A 15,847-nucleotide genomic window follows, 5' to 3' on the forward strand; every position below is an offset into this window, starting at 1 on the left:
TGTGTTCTAACTGTCACCAGAGTGTCATCCCCTCTAGTTCCTGGGAGTTCCAAACCAAAACTACCCCATTACTTAAATTGGTTTTTCATGTTAAGCATAATGGATCAGCAGTGGTGCAAAGGAGTGTGCCATACTGCCTGCACAGACCACTGCAGGTTTTCCTCACTACCCTTGGTTTGTCAAGGGACTCTGCTTTCACCTAGATGCTATTTCAGTAGTAAATAGGAAGTGCAAAGACAAGGAAAAAACTAGTGGATGATTGACAGAAGTTTATTTGATAGAAGCTTATTTATTTTGATTCAGTTAATCCTCTCTTCAATCTCGGTATTAAGGTTGTGATATAGATTTCTTGTTTAGTTAAAGGTATATGGGGGGAGAAATTCTGTGTTGGGATAGGAGAGGAGAAAAAGAAAATTAAACAGGCCTGCTGGTCAGTCAGAACTATTGTGGGACAAAATACTGGGGTAATACACTACATCCTAAATCTTAGTTCTTATTTTTGAAACATTTCTGTCATATATATGGTAGTCTTTGGGGCTGTTTTCTGCACTGAAAATGTTAGTGCAATCAAGGAGTAGGAGATTGCTTGTCTTAAAGCACTGTCTCTCTTTAAACAACTGTGAGCAGATTTATAGGTGCCTACTAAGACACCACACTTTTAGGAAAACTAATGCTAGCCAATGCTGTTTATTGAAATTACCTTTTATACTTAACATCTAGGCTGCTTTTCAGAGAGCAGCTTTATGCTGGCTATCTAGTGAGGACTAAGAAAATGAATGGGAATGGCTCAGAGACACCCTAGTCATAAAAAAACCCAATCAGATGCATTCCACAGAATGATAAAAAAGATCTCCAGGATAAAAACAAAAGGTTTGAAAATTTTATACATTATTTTTTCTTAAGAGCTGTGGCAAACAATAGGTATCAAAACAGTTGAGTAATAGGACAAGGGACATTTCCATAGCAAATTTCAGAGGTTAAAATTGAGATAAAGGTAACCAGAAGATGCCAGTAATACAGACTCTTTTGAAGTTTTAATTACCTCAATTCAAGAAGAAAATTCTGAGATGCCTTGATTTTAGAGGAACATATGTTTTAAAACATCAGGAAAAAGATATGAATAATGGTAACACTTTGCCATTCTCCTGTATCTAAATACAAACACACAGTTATGATATAAATGCCTTGTTACACAGTATAAACTACCTTATGTACAGCATGCATGAGTAGAATTCTTATTAAAATTCTCATATAAATGTACTTTTAAGTTGTTTTTATCAGTAGGGAAATTTGAAAATGTAGTTAATCGTTGAAAAGACCTTTTGAAAACAGGTCAGAGAAATTAAAAACAAGCGAAGGAAAAGGTCCTAAGTTTGCTATTCTGTTTTCTTAAATATGTATGAACAAACATCTGTGCAGCATCCCATGAACTCTCTTCCCTTGGTCAATCCCCATTACAGCCTCCTCAGAATGGCAAGGCTCCACACATCTGTTAAGCTTTTCTTAGGTCTTCAGTGAAGAAATAACATAGCAGTGACTTTAAGACAATTCTGTTGCCTGTTGTGTTTAGAGTTTTTTGTTTTGTTTTAAAGACAGTGCATGTGCTTCTAGATTATCACTGGTTTATTTCTGCAAAATGTAGTTTAAACTCCAGAACTATATACTATTCTTTCCAGCACATTGACACATTTGGTACAAACTAGTAATGCAAATGAGAGAGCAGCACAAATACTCTAACCATCTTTCCCAGAGAGCCAAACAGGACAGAGTACATGTTAGCAAAATGACTCATGAGTGTGAAAGACACTTGCTTTTCGCCTGTGTCCCAATTTTTTTGTTCCCTGCTATTTCTAGAATTTTCTCTGAGATCAAGGGAAATAACAGTTTGTCTTTACAGCCTGATTTATTTACATGCTATTTTTGGCTTAGCTGAAGTCCTGACAAAAAGAGACATCTCAAATCCTTGCAAGGGTAAGGATCAAGAGAGTAAGTGGAAAGGGTTTGACCACAGTAGAATTCTTTTATGTCTTGTGACTATATTGTTCTCACTTCCCCTGGCAAGATCATTCTCTGCTGCCTGACAGGCAAAATAAAGGTATGGCAGTGGAAATGAGGTGTAAAAGAGAGGATAATATTCTAAGACTGAAGAGATAGGGATACAATTTTATAATTTAATGTATGTTCTCCATTTTCAGCTAAAGTAAAGATAACTCCTCTTCTTCCACTAGCAAATAAGCTCTTACTGATTCAGAATTATCCAAATGCGTCAAAACCTGACACTTATTTAAACAGGAAAAACAGGTCATCCATTTTGGTTAGACTTAACTCTGAATTGCACTACAATTTACAATGATTCAAGGAGAGATTGAGCAGAGTACTTTTTCACCCTCCCTTTCTGGGACCTGTAAGTGCAGAAGTTACAACAGAATGTGCATTTCTGTGAACAAAAGTTCCCTTTTGCTCTTAAAAAAATTGTATAAGTGATTTATCATCATTTCAAATAAGAGAAGTCAGCAACACTGTGCTTGTTTTAGGTTAGCTTTCTGTTTTAGATTTATAGTTCTGTTTCTTATGCCCTCCTCTTAGGGTTCAAAACACTTCACTTGAAATCCTTTCTTTTTGTCTGACTTAAGTTTCTAATGGAAATCAGGAACACTGAGGAAAAGTAGTATTTTAAACACAATCTCTATCTGAAGGAATTGTGTTGACTCATGTCTCTAGGGTGTCTTGAGGAGTGTACATTATTTACAAAAGCTGTGTTCTCATTTAAAATCTCATTGACTTATGCATGTTATCCCTGACAGCACTTCTGGGAAGTATCCTCCTGCCATCAGTCCTGTGTGGTAATTTACCCATACAAATATATATCTTGATTCACCACTGAAAGAATGAATTATGTAACTTCAGTGTTTGCAGATTTGCTAAGGACTAATGCATTATTTTTGACTAGTATTGGGAACTAGGATATTTCAAACAAATGAAAAAAAACCCTCCAAGCAAACAAAAAATTCCCACAAAAGAACAAAACTCAAAAGCAAACACCAAAATTTTTTGGGTTTTGTCATTCTTTTACTTCGCATAATCCTCTTTATTTCTATACCCTTCAGAAAAACATTGAGCCTAGAATAAGGAAAGGAGGGGATCTCGTTCTTCTGAAAGGTGTGACTAAATCATATTTTTCCTTATATTCTGTCTTGTGAATGTCCAGTTTTACATAAAAGAAACTGTGCTGAACCTCAGTGAGCTCCGACTCCTTTCACCTCCCTACAGGTAGCTATTTCTTCTCTTGGTAGAACTCACTGCAGCTTTCTTTCTGTCTGAGGGCTGATATTTTGTTGATAAGAAAAATATAAGGAAAGTGGAGTTTGACAATCACAAGTGTCCTTAATTGAGAAGTAATCAAGACTTAGAATATATCTATCATGCAAAGTGAAACACCTGAGATTCTTCAAGACTGGCTTTCATAGAAACAAGTACGTGCTTAGGAAATTCCCAAGTATTTTGGCACTTACAACAACAACAAAGAAAATCTTGGTGTAGGTTTTTTGCAATTACAACAGATTTAGTTTGCTTTTAATTATACTCTTTGTTTCCTTTTTTTTTTTTTTTTGTCTGGTCATCTGTCTGGGATTATGCATTTTAATAAATTCATTAATTTGTACAAATTCATGAATACTTTTATGGACTGTTATTTATCCTGGCTTCCTATCTGTCTTTATGCAAAGAAACAGTATTTACATCTCTTTGATATTATTTGCTCTTTTCTGATATAGCAATTAGTTATAAGAAAACACTTTAATTTTGCTCAAGGAAGTGTATATGAGAACCAGAGATTTAATAATTATGATGGTGTAATCATTTTCAGATGGTAGCTTCATAACAATGTTTTATTTTGAGACTATAACTCCAGGCAGACTCAAAGTAGGTGATTACTGAAAAAAAAAATCTTTCTTGCCTCTCTTGGAAAGAGGAGAGCAGAGAAGCCACCAAGAAGTGGCTGTGAACCTTAAATGAACCCGTTTTTCTCTGTGGCTCCAATAATTTAAGCCTTGTGCATAAAGTGCCTCTGACTTCCCTGAGCACAGAGCAAGGGTCAGAGTTGTGCTGTAAGCCCTCCACTCCCTGGTTTTTTTCTGCCACTACTGCTCTGGGAGGACTTGGAGGGACTTTTCAGCCTGTTTTCCTGTGTGAATGGAACTTATGGGATTTCAGTGCCTGTTTTCAGTCTGTGATTCAAACTGAATCCCGTATTTGATTTTGGTCCCCATGCCCAGAGAAGTTGTTTATCGGGGAGGCTCCTCTGAGGCATGCACGCTCAATCCTGTGGCCTCTAGTGATTCTGCAGAAAAACAGAACAGTGAAGGGGATTTTATAGCCAAACAAATTTTTTCCTCTTTTATATTAATGTTAGAATTTTATGGCCAGACTTCTGCATATTCTATGCAATCTATAAAGTGCAATAGGTGTGCAGTATCACAGTGAATTGAAGAAAAATATTTCTTTGAGTGTTAAAATTACCATGAAACAAAATTATGTGCAGCTAAAGAAATAACTTGGTAAGAATTAAGCAGAACACTGTAAATATTTAATTCTGACCAAAATATTTGTAAATACACTAAGTATAGTTAGAGCTATTAGCATTTTTAAGGGACAAAATGAGGTTTGAAGGCTGCAAAAATCACCTGATTTGTGCTATTTCCCCTATTTCCTACTGATTTATGAAATTATTGGTAATATCTAGCTTTATCTAACTTCTTAAATGGAATTTTAGTGATTGACTGAAAAATTCCATCAATCTTTTCTCTTCAGCAAAAAATCAATATATTTATTCTGAACCACAAGAAATTTTTCTATATGGTAACCATTTTTCCTGCTGTGAGGGATGCTGCAATACAGAAAATAACTTTATTAGTTCTGTTTAAATATTGACTAGATATCTAGTATGGTATCAATTCTGGTGACATTTGCACCTGTTTATTCTTTTTATAATATTTTTAGTATAGATACAAAATAAGCAGACAAAACCAATTTTATATGTGAACTGGACATTTTAAAACTTTTTTTAGGAGAGACTGATGTGCACTAGAAGACTTCTTTTTTGTAGTAAAACTTTTCACTTGGATTTTTTTAGGGGTTGAATTGAAAGTTTTTATCTATGCCAGTTTTTTCTTGGGATGTACCATTCTTTTGTAATTTTAATATAAAATAGAATAATTTAAGTTCCCTAAGATGATATTATCATTTAAAAATGAATTATTTGAAATCAGGTGTACATTTAAAGCAAAAATTAATGCTGATTGAAACTATGTCCCAGCATAGAAATTCAATGTTAAACGTAAATGTTGAGATTTGTGAACAAAAACAAAGAACTCCACAAAATCCCCTAAATAAAACTACTGGTTTTGTAAAACATATTGGTTTTCCTCTGTGTAGCACCTTGCCAAAAGAAAAAAAAATTAGAATGCAGTGATCAAGTTGTCTTTCTATTATTATAACACTTTTACAAACTGCATTCATGCTTTATTAAAATATCGGAGTTAATATAACTTAGCATTAATATAGCATTGGTAGATAGTTATTCTCAGATGGTTGTATGGATAGTGATTGGATGTCATAATAGTGAGATGTAACTGGCAGTGGGTTAATTCTGTTTTGTCTTCTCTAAACATGGGAAGCTGTACTTAATTACATATTGTCTACAGTTAAATACTAAAGTTATAAAATCATAGAACATCCTTAGTTGGAAGTGGAAGGGAGTCCCACTCTGGGACCTGCACAGGAGAGCCCCAGGAATCACATGCTGTGCTTGGGAAGGTTTTCTGAATGCTTCTTGAGCTCTGTCAGGCTGGTGCTATGGCAAAGGGAGCCTGTTCAGTGCCCAACCACCCTCTGGGAGAAGAACCTTTTCCTGATATCCAGCCTACACCTCCCCTGACACAACTTCAGGCCATTCCCTTGGGTCCTGTCACTGTCCCCACAGAGCAGAGATCAGTGCCTGCCCCTCCTGTTCCCCTCACAAGGAAGCTGTGACTGCAGTGAGGTCTCCCCTCAGTCTCCTCCAGGCTGAACAGACCAAGGGACCTCAGCTGCTCCTCACATGGCTTCCCCTCAAGTCCCTTCTCCATCATCATTGCCCTCCTTTGGATGCTCTCTAATAGTTTAATGCCTTTTTTATACTGTGGTGCCCAAAACTAACCCCAGGATGGGGGGAAACACCAGTGTAGAGCCGGACAATCACCACTCTATTTTTAGAAAATTGGAAGTTTGCAGACATTATACATTATTCATAGAAAGCAAAAAGCATTGTGATTTTTACCTAAGTATGACTCTTCCATGTGCAATGTTACTTGATAGAAGTACAAGGGATTTTTTTCCCCAAAGCCATTTTGCTGGAATCCAGCTCAGAGTAGTACCAAGTCCCCTCATTGTCTATCACTCAGGGAAGCTGAGCTTGTTAAAAAATGTACAACTTCACACTTCTGCTTCCTAAATTTCTATGGGTCAGTAAACCACCCATAACCCCTAATAAATATTTCAGTAAGGGAAAAGAAAACCCCCGAGGTTTGAGGTTTTTTGTTTCTGTTTGTAACAAGTCTATGAAATAATGACATCTTCAGAAAGAGAAGCAACATTTCCTGAATTGCTTGTTTCCTGGGTCCCTATCCTTAGCCTGGAATTCCTCTGTTTTCAACACATATTTCTCTCAGATTTGATACAGTTATTTCAATTTTAATATGACCTCTGATTGAAGATGTGAGAAGAGGTAAAGTCAATTGTTGTCCAGCAGAGAGTACCTAGTGCCTATAAAAGTTTATTTTTATTTTTAACTCTTGATGTTGTAAAACATCTGTTTCTCTTCTCCTAAAAGATTAGGATGTAGGGGTGAATGTTTTTCACTGAAAGAAAACTTTATTAGAAAACATATTGATTTGTATTTTGAAACTGTGGTGCTGTTCTGAGAAACATGTTGAATATGCAATGAACATTAGTTCCTGAAAGTCTTACTATGTTTATATTATGAACTACTTTGAAGCAAGCTGATGAATTTAGTAATCAGAAATGAAATTATGGGAATATGTAAATCAGATATCCCTTGAGTAGCAACACTGGCTTGCTTAGGAAAGCATTTGAATTAATAAAAGATCAGACCCCAATGCTATAATTATGCTCTGAAGATGGAGCAAGATGGATTCATAGGCTAAGATACTGAAGAAAATGAAGCATAGCAGAGAACAAGAAACATCCCAGTGGTAGTTGTAGGGAGCAAAGCCAGTCTACTTAAATAAATATGACTCAGTTGGGACAGAAACCCTCTTCTCAGCACTAAAAGAACTAAAGCTGCAGCTCTTAGGATTCTAGAGTTGATGGAGCTATGAAAGGCAAGGGAAGGTCCAGCAAGATCTAAAGAGAGGAAGAATGAGGATGATGTGGTAGCTGCTTACAGATGAGTGGTTTGTCATCTGTCCCTTGCCGCTAACATTCTCCCCCAGGTTGGTCTCACTCAGAGGCTTCAGGCAAATGCTGCCTTGATGGAGACAGGAGGAGGAGAAGCAGCAGGTAGACAATTAATTCTGGCTCTCAGAATCCTCTGGTAAATTATTTGCTAGGGTTTTTTGGGTCTATCTTAAGTTCAGGGCAGTTGAGCTTATGAGATCCTTCCAGCACTGGGCAGGGAAATAACTAACTTTGTTGCTATAATTAGATTTCTTCCTTTTCTTCTTGAAAATTGAGTGTTTCTGCTGGCTTGGTTTATTTTGTTCTGGTTTTAACCTAGCTGAAATCTCAGGAAATATTTTAGTTTTGTCTCCTCTATCTTACTGAACCAATACCCATGGTTTGTTCCTGCTGCTATATTGCAAGGCCATAATGCAATGAGGTATAACAGGTAAATTGTTACGTGGAGCTGTCCGTGGTACCCAATACCATTTTACGGACTTTGCACTTGATGTTCCTGTTCAGAAGAAGTTCCAAGCCTAAACTGATTCATCCCTTTGCCTACCACAGGAATTTTCCACTACTGGGAAGCCACTTTTGTAGGCTTCACATTTCTTAGGATACATTTATTCCTTTATAACTTTCTACAATTGCAGCCAAGTCAGTGTACACTGACTACTAGTCAAAATAATTTTTCCATTATTTTCTTACAAATGGGCAGAGTGATTTTAGTAGTAGGTTTTTCCATTTTTGTCTGACATGTGACAATATTTTTAGTTTTCACAGAATAAAAAGTATCCAGAAATGTTTCTTGGATCTGTCAAAAATATATTTTTTAAATATTAATGAAGAAGAACAAACACATGAGGATTTTCTGATTGAAAAGATTTATGTAAAACTTTAATTTACTTTAAAATAAAGTGTAAAAGATATGGATGAGAGTTACAACAGAGAGAGTTACACAAATATATTTTATACAAATACAAACATATATTTATATGTCATTTAAATACTTGAGGGGGGAAGATATCGGCAGTAGCTTACTATAAAGGGAAGCTATAAATGTCCAATGCTAGAGAGTCAATATGTATAGCTTGTTCAATATTTCCAATCTAATTTCAATTAATGGGTTGGGTTTTTCCATATCTGGAAGGACTGACAAATAAAAATCTATAAATTTCAAAAGAAAGAGGTAATATGTACAGCTTAAATATAATGTTTTAAAAGAAAACAGGATGCTAAAGCACATGTGTACATTCCATTGCTGCTGAGTTAATGAATAGAGATAACAGTTTCCAGGTATACATTCCATAGAAAAGCAAATTGAAGTTTTCTAGGTTCTGATGCACAGAAGGTATATAGAAAACAACCTGGGTTATGCAAGGGTCTGGATAGTTCTGTAAGAATCAGGAAAATCTGTGAAATTATAAAGGTGTTGTAACTATCAGTTTTTAATTTAAAAGAAGAAAAATAAGTTGCTTTAAACATGACAGAAAAAATTAAGAACTGCATCCACATTGAGTTGGATTAAAATCACGTATTTAGCTAAAAATCTTGTTGTGATGTTAAGACAAATCCATCAGTATTGCTGATAAACATGGTATCAAATTAGGCCATATTGTATTCTGTGTATAGGCAAATTAAAAAGTTGTTTGACTGAGTATTGTCTTAACATTTTGATGCTACATCAGTATGGAAATTAATACATTACAGTGGTATTCAGTGGTGTGTGCTGCAAAATCAGTGTGTAGGTTTTTGGACTCAGAGTTGAATTTTATGTGTTTAACCTGAAGCATTATAGTTAGCATGCAGTAGCCGTAGAGTTTTTGCAGGGAAAAAAAATCTCTTTTTCTCCTTGCAGTATTTCTAAATCAGTTCTAAAATTAAATTGAATTAATATACTAATAAAAAGCAACTGTGTCATTTCAGCTAGAAACACAAAATAGACCTCGGGTCATGCACTTTACAGTTCAATACCAAAATGACATTCATCACAATTTTGTGTCACATTAGAAAGAGACAAGAAATATGAATTTAAAGGGATATGTCTCATTTTTACAATTACATGTCACTGGAAAAAATGAAAAAGTGATTTTTTTTTTGTTTTTTTTATTTTTATTTTTATTATTAATCTGGTGTATATCTTTAAACAACCACAAGGATTTAGTATGATTGCAAAATGTCAGCATTTGAAGACAATACTATTTATCTTATAGTTTTTAAGATTATTGAGTTGCCAAGGTCAGCTCTCAGCTGAAACAGTAATATATAATTTTCTTCAATGCTTCTAAGCCACAGAGTGTCTTTGTGGTGAGTTGACCCTGGCTGGACATAGTTGGCCACCAAAGCTACTCTGTCACCCCTCTCCTCAGGTGCATGAGGGGGGGGAAAATACCATGAAAGGCTCATAGGTCAAGATAAGTACAGGGAGAGATCACTCACCAGTTGCCATCATAGGCAAAACAGACTCAGTCTAGGATTTTCTGCACTTCCACCTCCAGCGACACAAGTGGATGGGGAATTGGGGTTCTGATTGGTGCATTACATGTTGTCTCTGCTGCTCCTTCCTCCTCAGAGGGAGGACTTCTCTCATCCTTTCCCTGCCCCAGGACAGGGACATTCCCACAGTGTGCAGCTCGGGAGCAGATGGCTCCAGCATGGAGACACACGTGCTGCCAGCCAGGCTGCTCCAGCATGGGCTCCTGTCTCCATGGGGCCACTGGTCCTGCCAGGACCCTGCTCCAGCACAGACTTCCCACCAGGCCACAGCCTTTTTTGGACATCCCCCTGCTCTGGAGAGGATCCTCCAAGGGCTGCAGGGGCACAGCTGCCTCCTCATGGTCTGCACCATGGGCTGCAGGGGCACAGCTGCCTCGCCATGGTCTGCACCATGGGCTGCAGGGGCACAGCTGCCTCCCCATGGTCTGCACCAGGGTCTGCAGGGGAACCTCAGCTCTGGCACCTGGAACAGCTCCTGCCCCTCCTCCTGCACTGACCTCAGTGTCTGCAGGGCTGTTTCTCTCACGTATTCTCACTCCTCTCTCTCTCTTCAATGACACAGGATTTCATTCCCCTTCTTAATTACATTATCCCAGAGGTTCTCCCAGTGATGGCTCGGCCTTGGCCAGCAGCCGTTCATCTTGGAGATGAACTGGAGATGACTTTGGAATTATATTTGATAGCAACAGAGGGAGCAGCAGCAAGAATCTGGAATTACTGTAGCAACCTGGGGTATGAAGTTACTAAGCCATTACAGACTATTGCTTTTTTAAGGCCAGCAGGATAGACTAAAGAATTTCTGTAGGTAAAATAATGAAGTTTCCACTTTTATGACTTGTCTTCTGAAGGACGGATTTCTCCCTTTCTAGAGACAAAAGGCACAGTCAAAGGATAAAGTCTGGAAGAGATTCAAACTTTCAAATAAATCTGGAACTCTTGCTGATTTAGAAGCTTTTGGCAGAGTATAAGAAGTTTTATATCTCCATTTATTTTGTTAAAATATACAACTGTGAAGTAGAATTGTACCCAACTTTCTTTATCTATACTATCAGTCATGGATAATATAAAATCCATCTAGGGAAATAGTGGCCCTCATGTCTTCCTAACTGTACAGCACCAAACTGTAGAAAAAAAAGAAGTAATACAGAAAGCAGGATAGAATAGTAGTTTCCTAAGGCTCTCCAACAAAGCAATTTGCATACCAAATCAGGCAAAATGTTTCTATGCTTTATAAGCTTTTTAGATAAACTGTGGTTTAAGCCACAAATAATTCTATTTACAATTTTTTTTCAGAGTGAGAATGAAATCTCCTTTTAATTTTACAGTATTTATTGTATGTTCAGAAAACAGGTCTGCAGTAATTTTCTTTTGGTTTCTCATGTACAGCTGATACCCCAAACCAGTAATACAGAGAACATAAACCTAGGTCTGCTTTATAGGGAGAATCTGCCCAGAGCCTACTGTCACCTCTTTCAAATACTCTTTCAAATACTATTCTTGAACAGAGTTGGTATTAATATTCAAGCCATTATAATTCCTATAATTTATGTTAAGAAGAAAACATTTTCCTTTACATTATTGTCAACTCCATCGCAAACTACTTTTTTCACTGTTTTTCACTTTTCCATCTCCTTCAGCTGTCCTGAATTTCCATAATTCATAATAATAATAACACAATAACCAACATAGTGCACACCAAGCAACAAACATTTCGTAGCTGTTTGTCACAAAACAGTTAGGAAACATCGTATACTCTTTGTTGATTGTTTTAATCCTAACAAAGTGCCAGTGATGTGTCTCCAGATTAAATCACTAGGGTTTAACTGCCTAGAAAATTAATTTCTTCCTTATTTCTAATAGAACATTGAACAGAGGTGCTCTTAATGAGTAAATTCATTCTGGTAACCAAATGCTAGCAAATTGTTTTGGGGATAGTTTTCCACCAGATGTTTCCACTGTACTTTGATTTATATTGTTGCATCTGAGTAGACACTCTTATGTCAACCTTATGGTTTTATGTGATTTAAAACTGAGGAGAAATTTATGTAAATGACTGAAGATTAGAACATAAATGTTGAATTTAGGACTACAGTTTTCTTAAAGTGGTGTATAGTACCTTTAAATCCTTTTGGATCTGTACCTTACACTGCGTGAAGGAGAGGCAATAATTTTTTTTTTCCTTAAATCATTTTTTGACCATTATTTTTTTCTGAAAGAAATTAGCTTGTTTGTGGTAGTTTTTTTCATGTTGCTGCAGGGCTTTTCCATAACAATAAATTATTTTTAAGTATGTTTGTTAACCTTAGATACTAATGTAAGTTGTGAAAAGCATTTTTGTGGTAATAACTCTGGGATGAGCATGTGAAAATGTGGTTTTAAGTAAAACAGTTAAAGAAATTTTGTTCTCTTAATAAAAAAATGTCATTTAAAAATGTTAATGTCTTCATGAGATACTCTGCTTTGTGCAGTATCCATTACCAACAAAAATCTTTTTCATGAGCTGTGGAATCCAGGAGAACTTCACTATCAGCACATGTGTTTCTGTTTAATCATGTTAAAAGTGCTAAATGCTTAGAGTACTTGAAAAAAACATCTCAGTTTGAGTTCTTTATGGTGATCTGAAATGTAGATGGCCAGAAAGCTTCTCTCATGTTCTGGTGGAAATTCACACTTCTCCTTCCTACACTTCCTGTTCCCATTCCAGCATTAGGGATCTTAAGTTCTAAGACCACCCCTGCCACTGAGCTAACTATTTTCTCTTCTACTTTGTAAGTGAGGCCTATTACATAATATGTCAGAGGATAAATGAAAAATGCCTTTGTTTACCTTTGTGTCAAGTGAAATAAGTGTGGCAATCATGTACTAGTTGCTCTTTTGAGTTTGTGTATGCTGGGGGAGAGAGAAAACCTAATTTAAGATGCTGTGAGTACAGGAAATAAGCTCAGAGTACTTGAATGAGCTTTCACTTAGCATTTCACCTCATAGTACTTTACTGACTGGTTGTTGTTTCGGTCATTTAGAGAAGAGGATTCATAGATAACAAGTAGTTTCTACAAATTTTGCTTCTAAAACCTCAAGAAGTAGAGTTCCAGAAGTAGAATTTCCCATCTCTGTTCTTGCTTTGATCTCCTATTACAAATGAATGGCCCTCTGCATATAAGTAGAAACTTTGTTCTGAGTTGTTTTTTCAGTAATTGGTATAGATCTTAACTTCACAAGGTCTCAAGTGCCTTGCTGGAATTAGCCACTTAGTCTAATATATTTTTTCTCAAACTATACTTTGTTATGATTTACCCACCCCATGTAATGCTCCCTACTGTGCAATGCAAAGGCTCTAGTGCTAAAATCAATGTGAAATACCATGAATATGTGCAAAAACTATGTGCTTATTTTGATCTGGGCATTACCAAAAGGGAAATAGGTAGTGGAAAGACCAAATCAGACTTGCAAGAGTAGACAATATTTGCATTTAGACAAACAACCTAGCTATTGCTGCTATTTTTTTCTAACAGCGAAATCATGTATCAGAAAATAATAGTCAAAAGTTGGGCTAGGTATTATCATATTAATGTGCATCTCAGAAAGAAAATAAGATCTTATATCTCAAAGAGGCTTTTATGTGTCTATTCTGGCTCTTAGAAAATCTTGCAGTTTCTGCTACAAAGGTACCTTAGAAACCTTACACATTCCACAGGCAAAGCAAAGTGTGCTGGGACACTGTGGGGCAGCAGGGTGCTGAGCAACGTGACTGGACTGTCACATAGCCTGTAAGGATCCTGCAGAAAAATATTTCTCATCCTGTCAAAATATAATAAAACAGGACGCAGATTACTGCCACATTATGCTCATCACAGCTACTTCTTATTCTGAAACTGTGGGGCTTCAGAATAGTTTGGAAAAAAACCCCAACACATCAGCAGAACAGTTTTTACTGAGAGGAATCTAAGGAATAGTTTGGGGATGGGGTGTGTGTGTCCTGTGACAACCTAAAAGAAATTGTGATAAAAACAAACAGAAAGTATAGTAAAAATAAGCTAAATCTCAACAGTACAAACCTCTGCATTGGCTATAACCCCTTGTCCAGGACTGTGGGTAAACACCACATGAACCTGCTGACATTGTCCTCTGTGCCCCAGGTTCTGCTGGTGTTGGTGTTCAAGCTGTCCCTGTAAAATCTGTGCAAAAGCTGAGACGGAGCATTCCGAGACAGACTCAATGCCATTTAATGAATTAGTAGCTGGCAACTGAGTTTGATCACATTAGAACAAGTAAACTTCCGGAGGGGTTCAGTTTGTGAACTTCAATCATAACTTCATGACCAAAGATATATATTTTTAAAAAGCATAAGGAGTAGTTATGTTCATCTTTTACATTCCTGGAAAGTTGTATCCTGCCAATTTTAAGTGTTTCTTGGACAAATTTTATTTAATGTTAGCATGCAGGCTTACTGGCTTGCTCTGCAATTTATGCTATGTATTTAGAAAAAGAAAGCAAACATATAATTTTATTCTTGAGTATGATGTACTGAAGTCTTTGGTTTCCTCCAGAAAAACTAGCTTCAGCATTTTACTTGAAAGCCTTTGTATGGACATAGGATACAGACACACTTCCTGAAGTTGTGAAAATCTGTCATAAGTATGAATATCACAGTGTAGATTGCTGATGTTATTTCAGTTCATATGAACTTGATTCAACAGGCATACAGTGTTACAGTCTAAGCTACAGATTCAGAATTCTGTTGTTTTTAAACATGAGGTAAGGTAGCTACAGGAATTCCACAAGAAAAATTATTTTATTTTAACATAAAAGATGCAGAAAAATGTATCCCAGTGCATTTAGTAAAACTTGAGAATGACCCATATTGGTTATCTTTTGATAATTTTTAATTCTGTGTGTAAATAGAAACACTGCAATACTTTTTCTTACAAGTGTTGTTCTCCTCAGTCCTGTTACAAAAAAACAAAACAAAACAAAAAACAAACCAACTAACAAACACCAAATTCCAAACCAAACCTAAAAAACAACAGCAACAACAAAACCAACCTCCCCCACCCCAGAAAAAAAAAAAAAAACCAAACCAAAACCCCAAAGCAAAACCAAAACCAATCAAACAATCAAAACCAAAAGAAACAACACATGAGTGTTTGGCTTCTCACAATTGGAGAAGAAGATGTTCTTTAATGGAATCAGAAGTTTTACAGTCTCTGCTTTCCTGACACTGTTTATTTGAGTTTATAGCTAATAGGAATTTTGCACATTTTGTAGTTTAAATCTTACAATGCTTTGTAGACTCTCGTATGTGGTATATACCTTTGGGTGTATAGAAGTACATTTGTTCACAATTGTTACTTATTAATTGATGTACAGAGTATTACTGTAATGCTCTCCAGTAGACAGCGATACAGGAGGGGATAAAAGGCTGCAGAGGTGTACTGAAAGGTATTTGCTACAAGATAATGAGGTGTCCTTATATCTACTCATCTTGGATTTTTCATTTGGAATTCAGAGGAGAGCAAAAACTTTCACCTCTTTCCATCTTTCCAGTATGTGATAAAGCATTTTTTTCATACTTAACTTCCTTATGAAGATGTGAATGTGTTGGGTATTTTGCAGGAGCTTCAGGATGGCATTGGGCAGCAGCAAGCTGTTGTCAAAACATTGAATGCAACTGGTGAAGAGATTATTGAGCAGTCATCAAAGGCAGATGCCAAGGTGCTGAAGGAACAACTGGAAAGTTTGAATAACCGGTGGAAGGAGATCTGCAGGCAGTTGGTAGAGAAAAAAAAGAGGTAAATTGAAAGAGGGTAAAAATATTGTGAAATTATTTTTAGCTGTTTTAGATTTGATTCTGGCTTGAAATTTCAAAGGACCTCTCAACATCTAGAGTTTTCAACTATAAAAGGAATTATCAGTA

At 36.4% G+C, this 15,847-nt stretch overlaps 1 protein-coding gene across 8 annotated transcripts in view; it reads left to right on the top strand.

The window, feature by feature from the left end:
• Window positions 1–15,847, top strand: part of DMD (dystrophin) — a 1,148,514-nt gene that overhangs the window by 739,793 nt on the left and 392,874 nt on the right. For all 8 annotated transcript variants that reach the window (XM_030961382.1, XM_030961390.1, XM_030961407.1 and 5 more), the window contains one exon: window positions 15,547–15,722. In XM_030961382.1, coding sequence (XP_030817242.1) covers window positions 15,547–15,722 — 176 coding nt within the window. The remainder of the gene's footprint in view (window positions 1–15,546; window positions 15,723–15,847) is intronic.

Source organism: Camarhynchus parvulus, chromosome 1 (assembly GCF_901933205.1).
Source record: "Camarhynchus parvulus chromosome 1, STF_HiC, whole genome shotgun sequence".
NCBI classification, from domain to species: domain Eukaryota; kingdom Metazoa; phylum Chordata; class Aves; order Passeriformes; family Thraupidae; genus Camarhynchus; species Camarhynchus parvulus.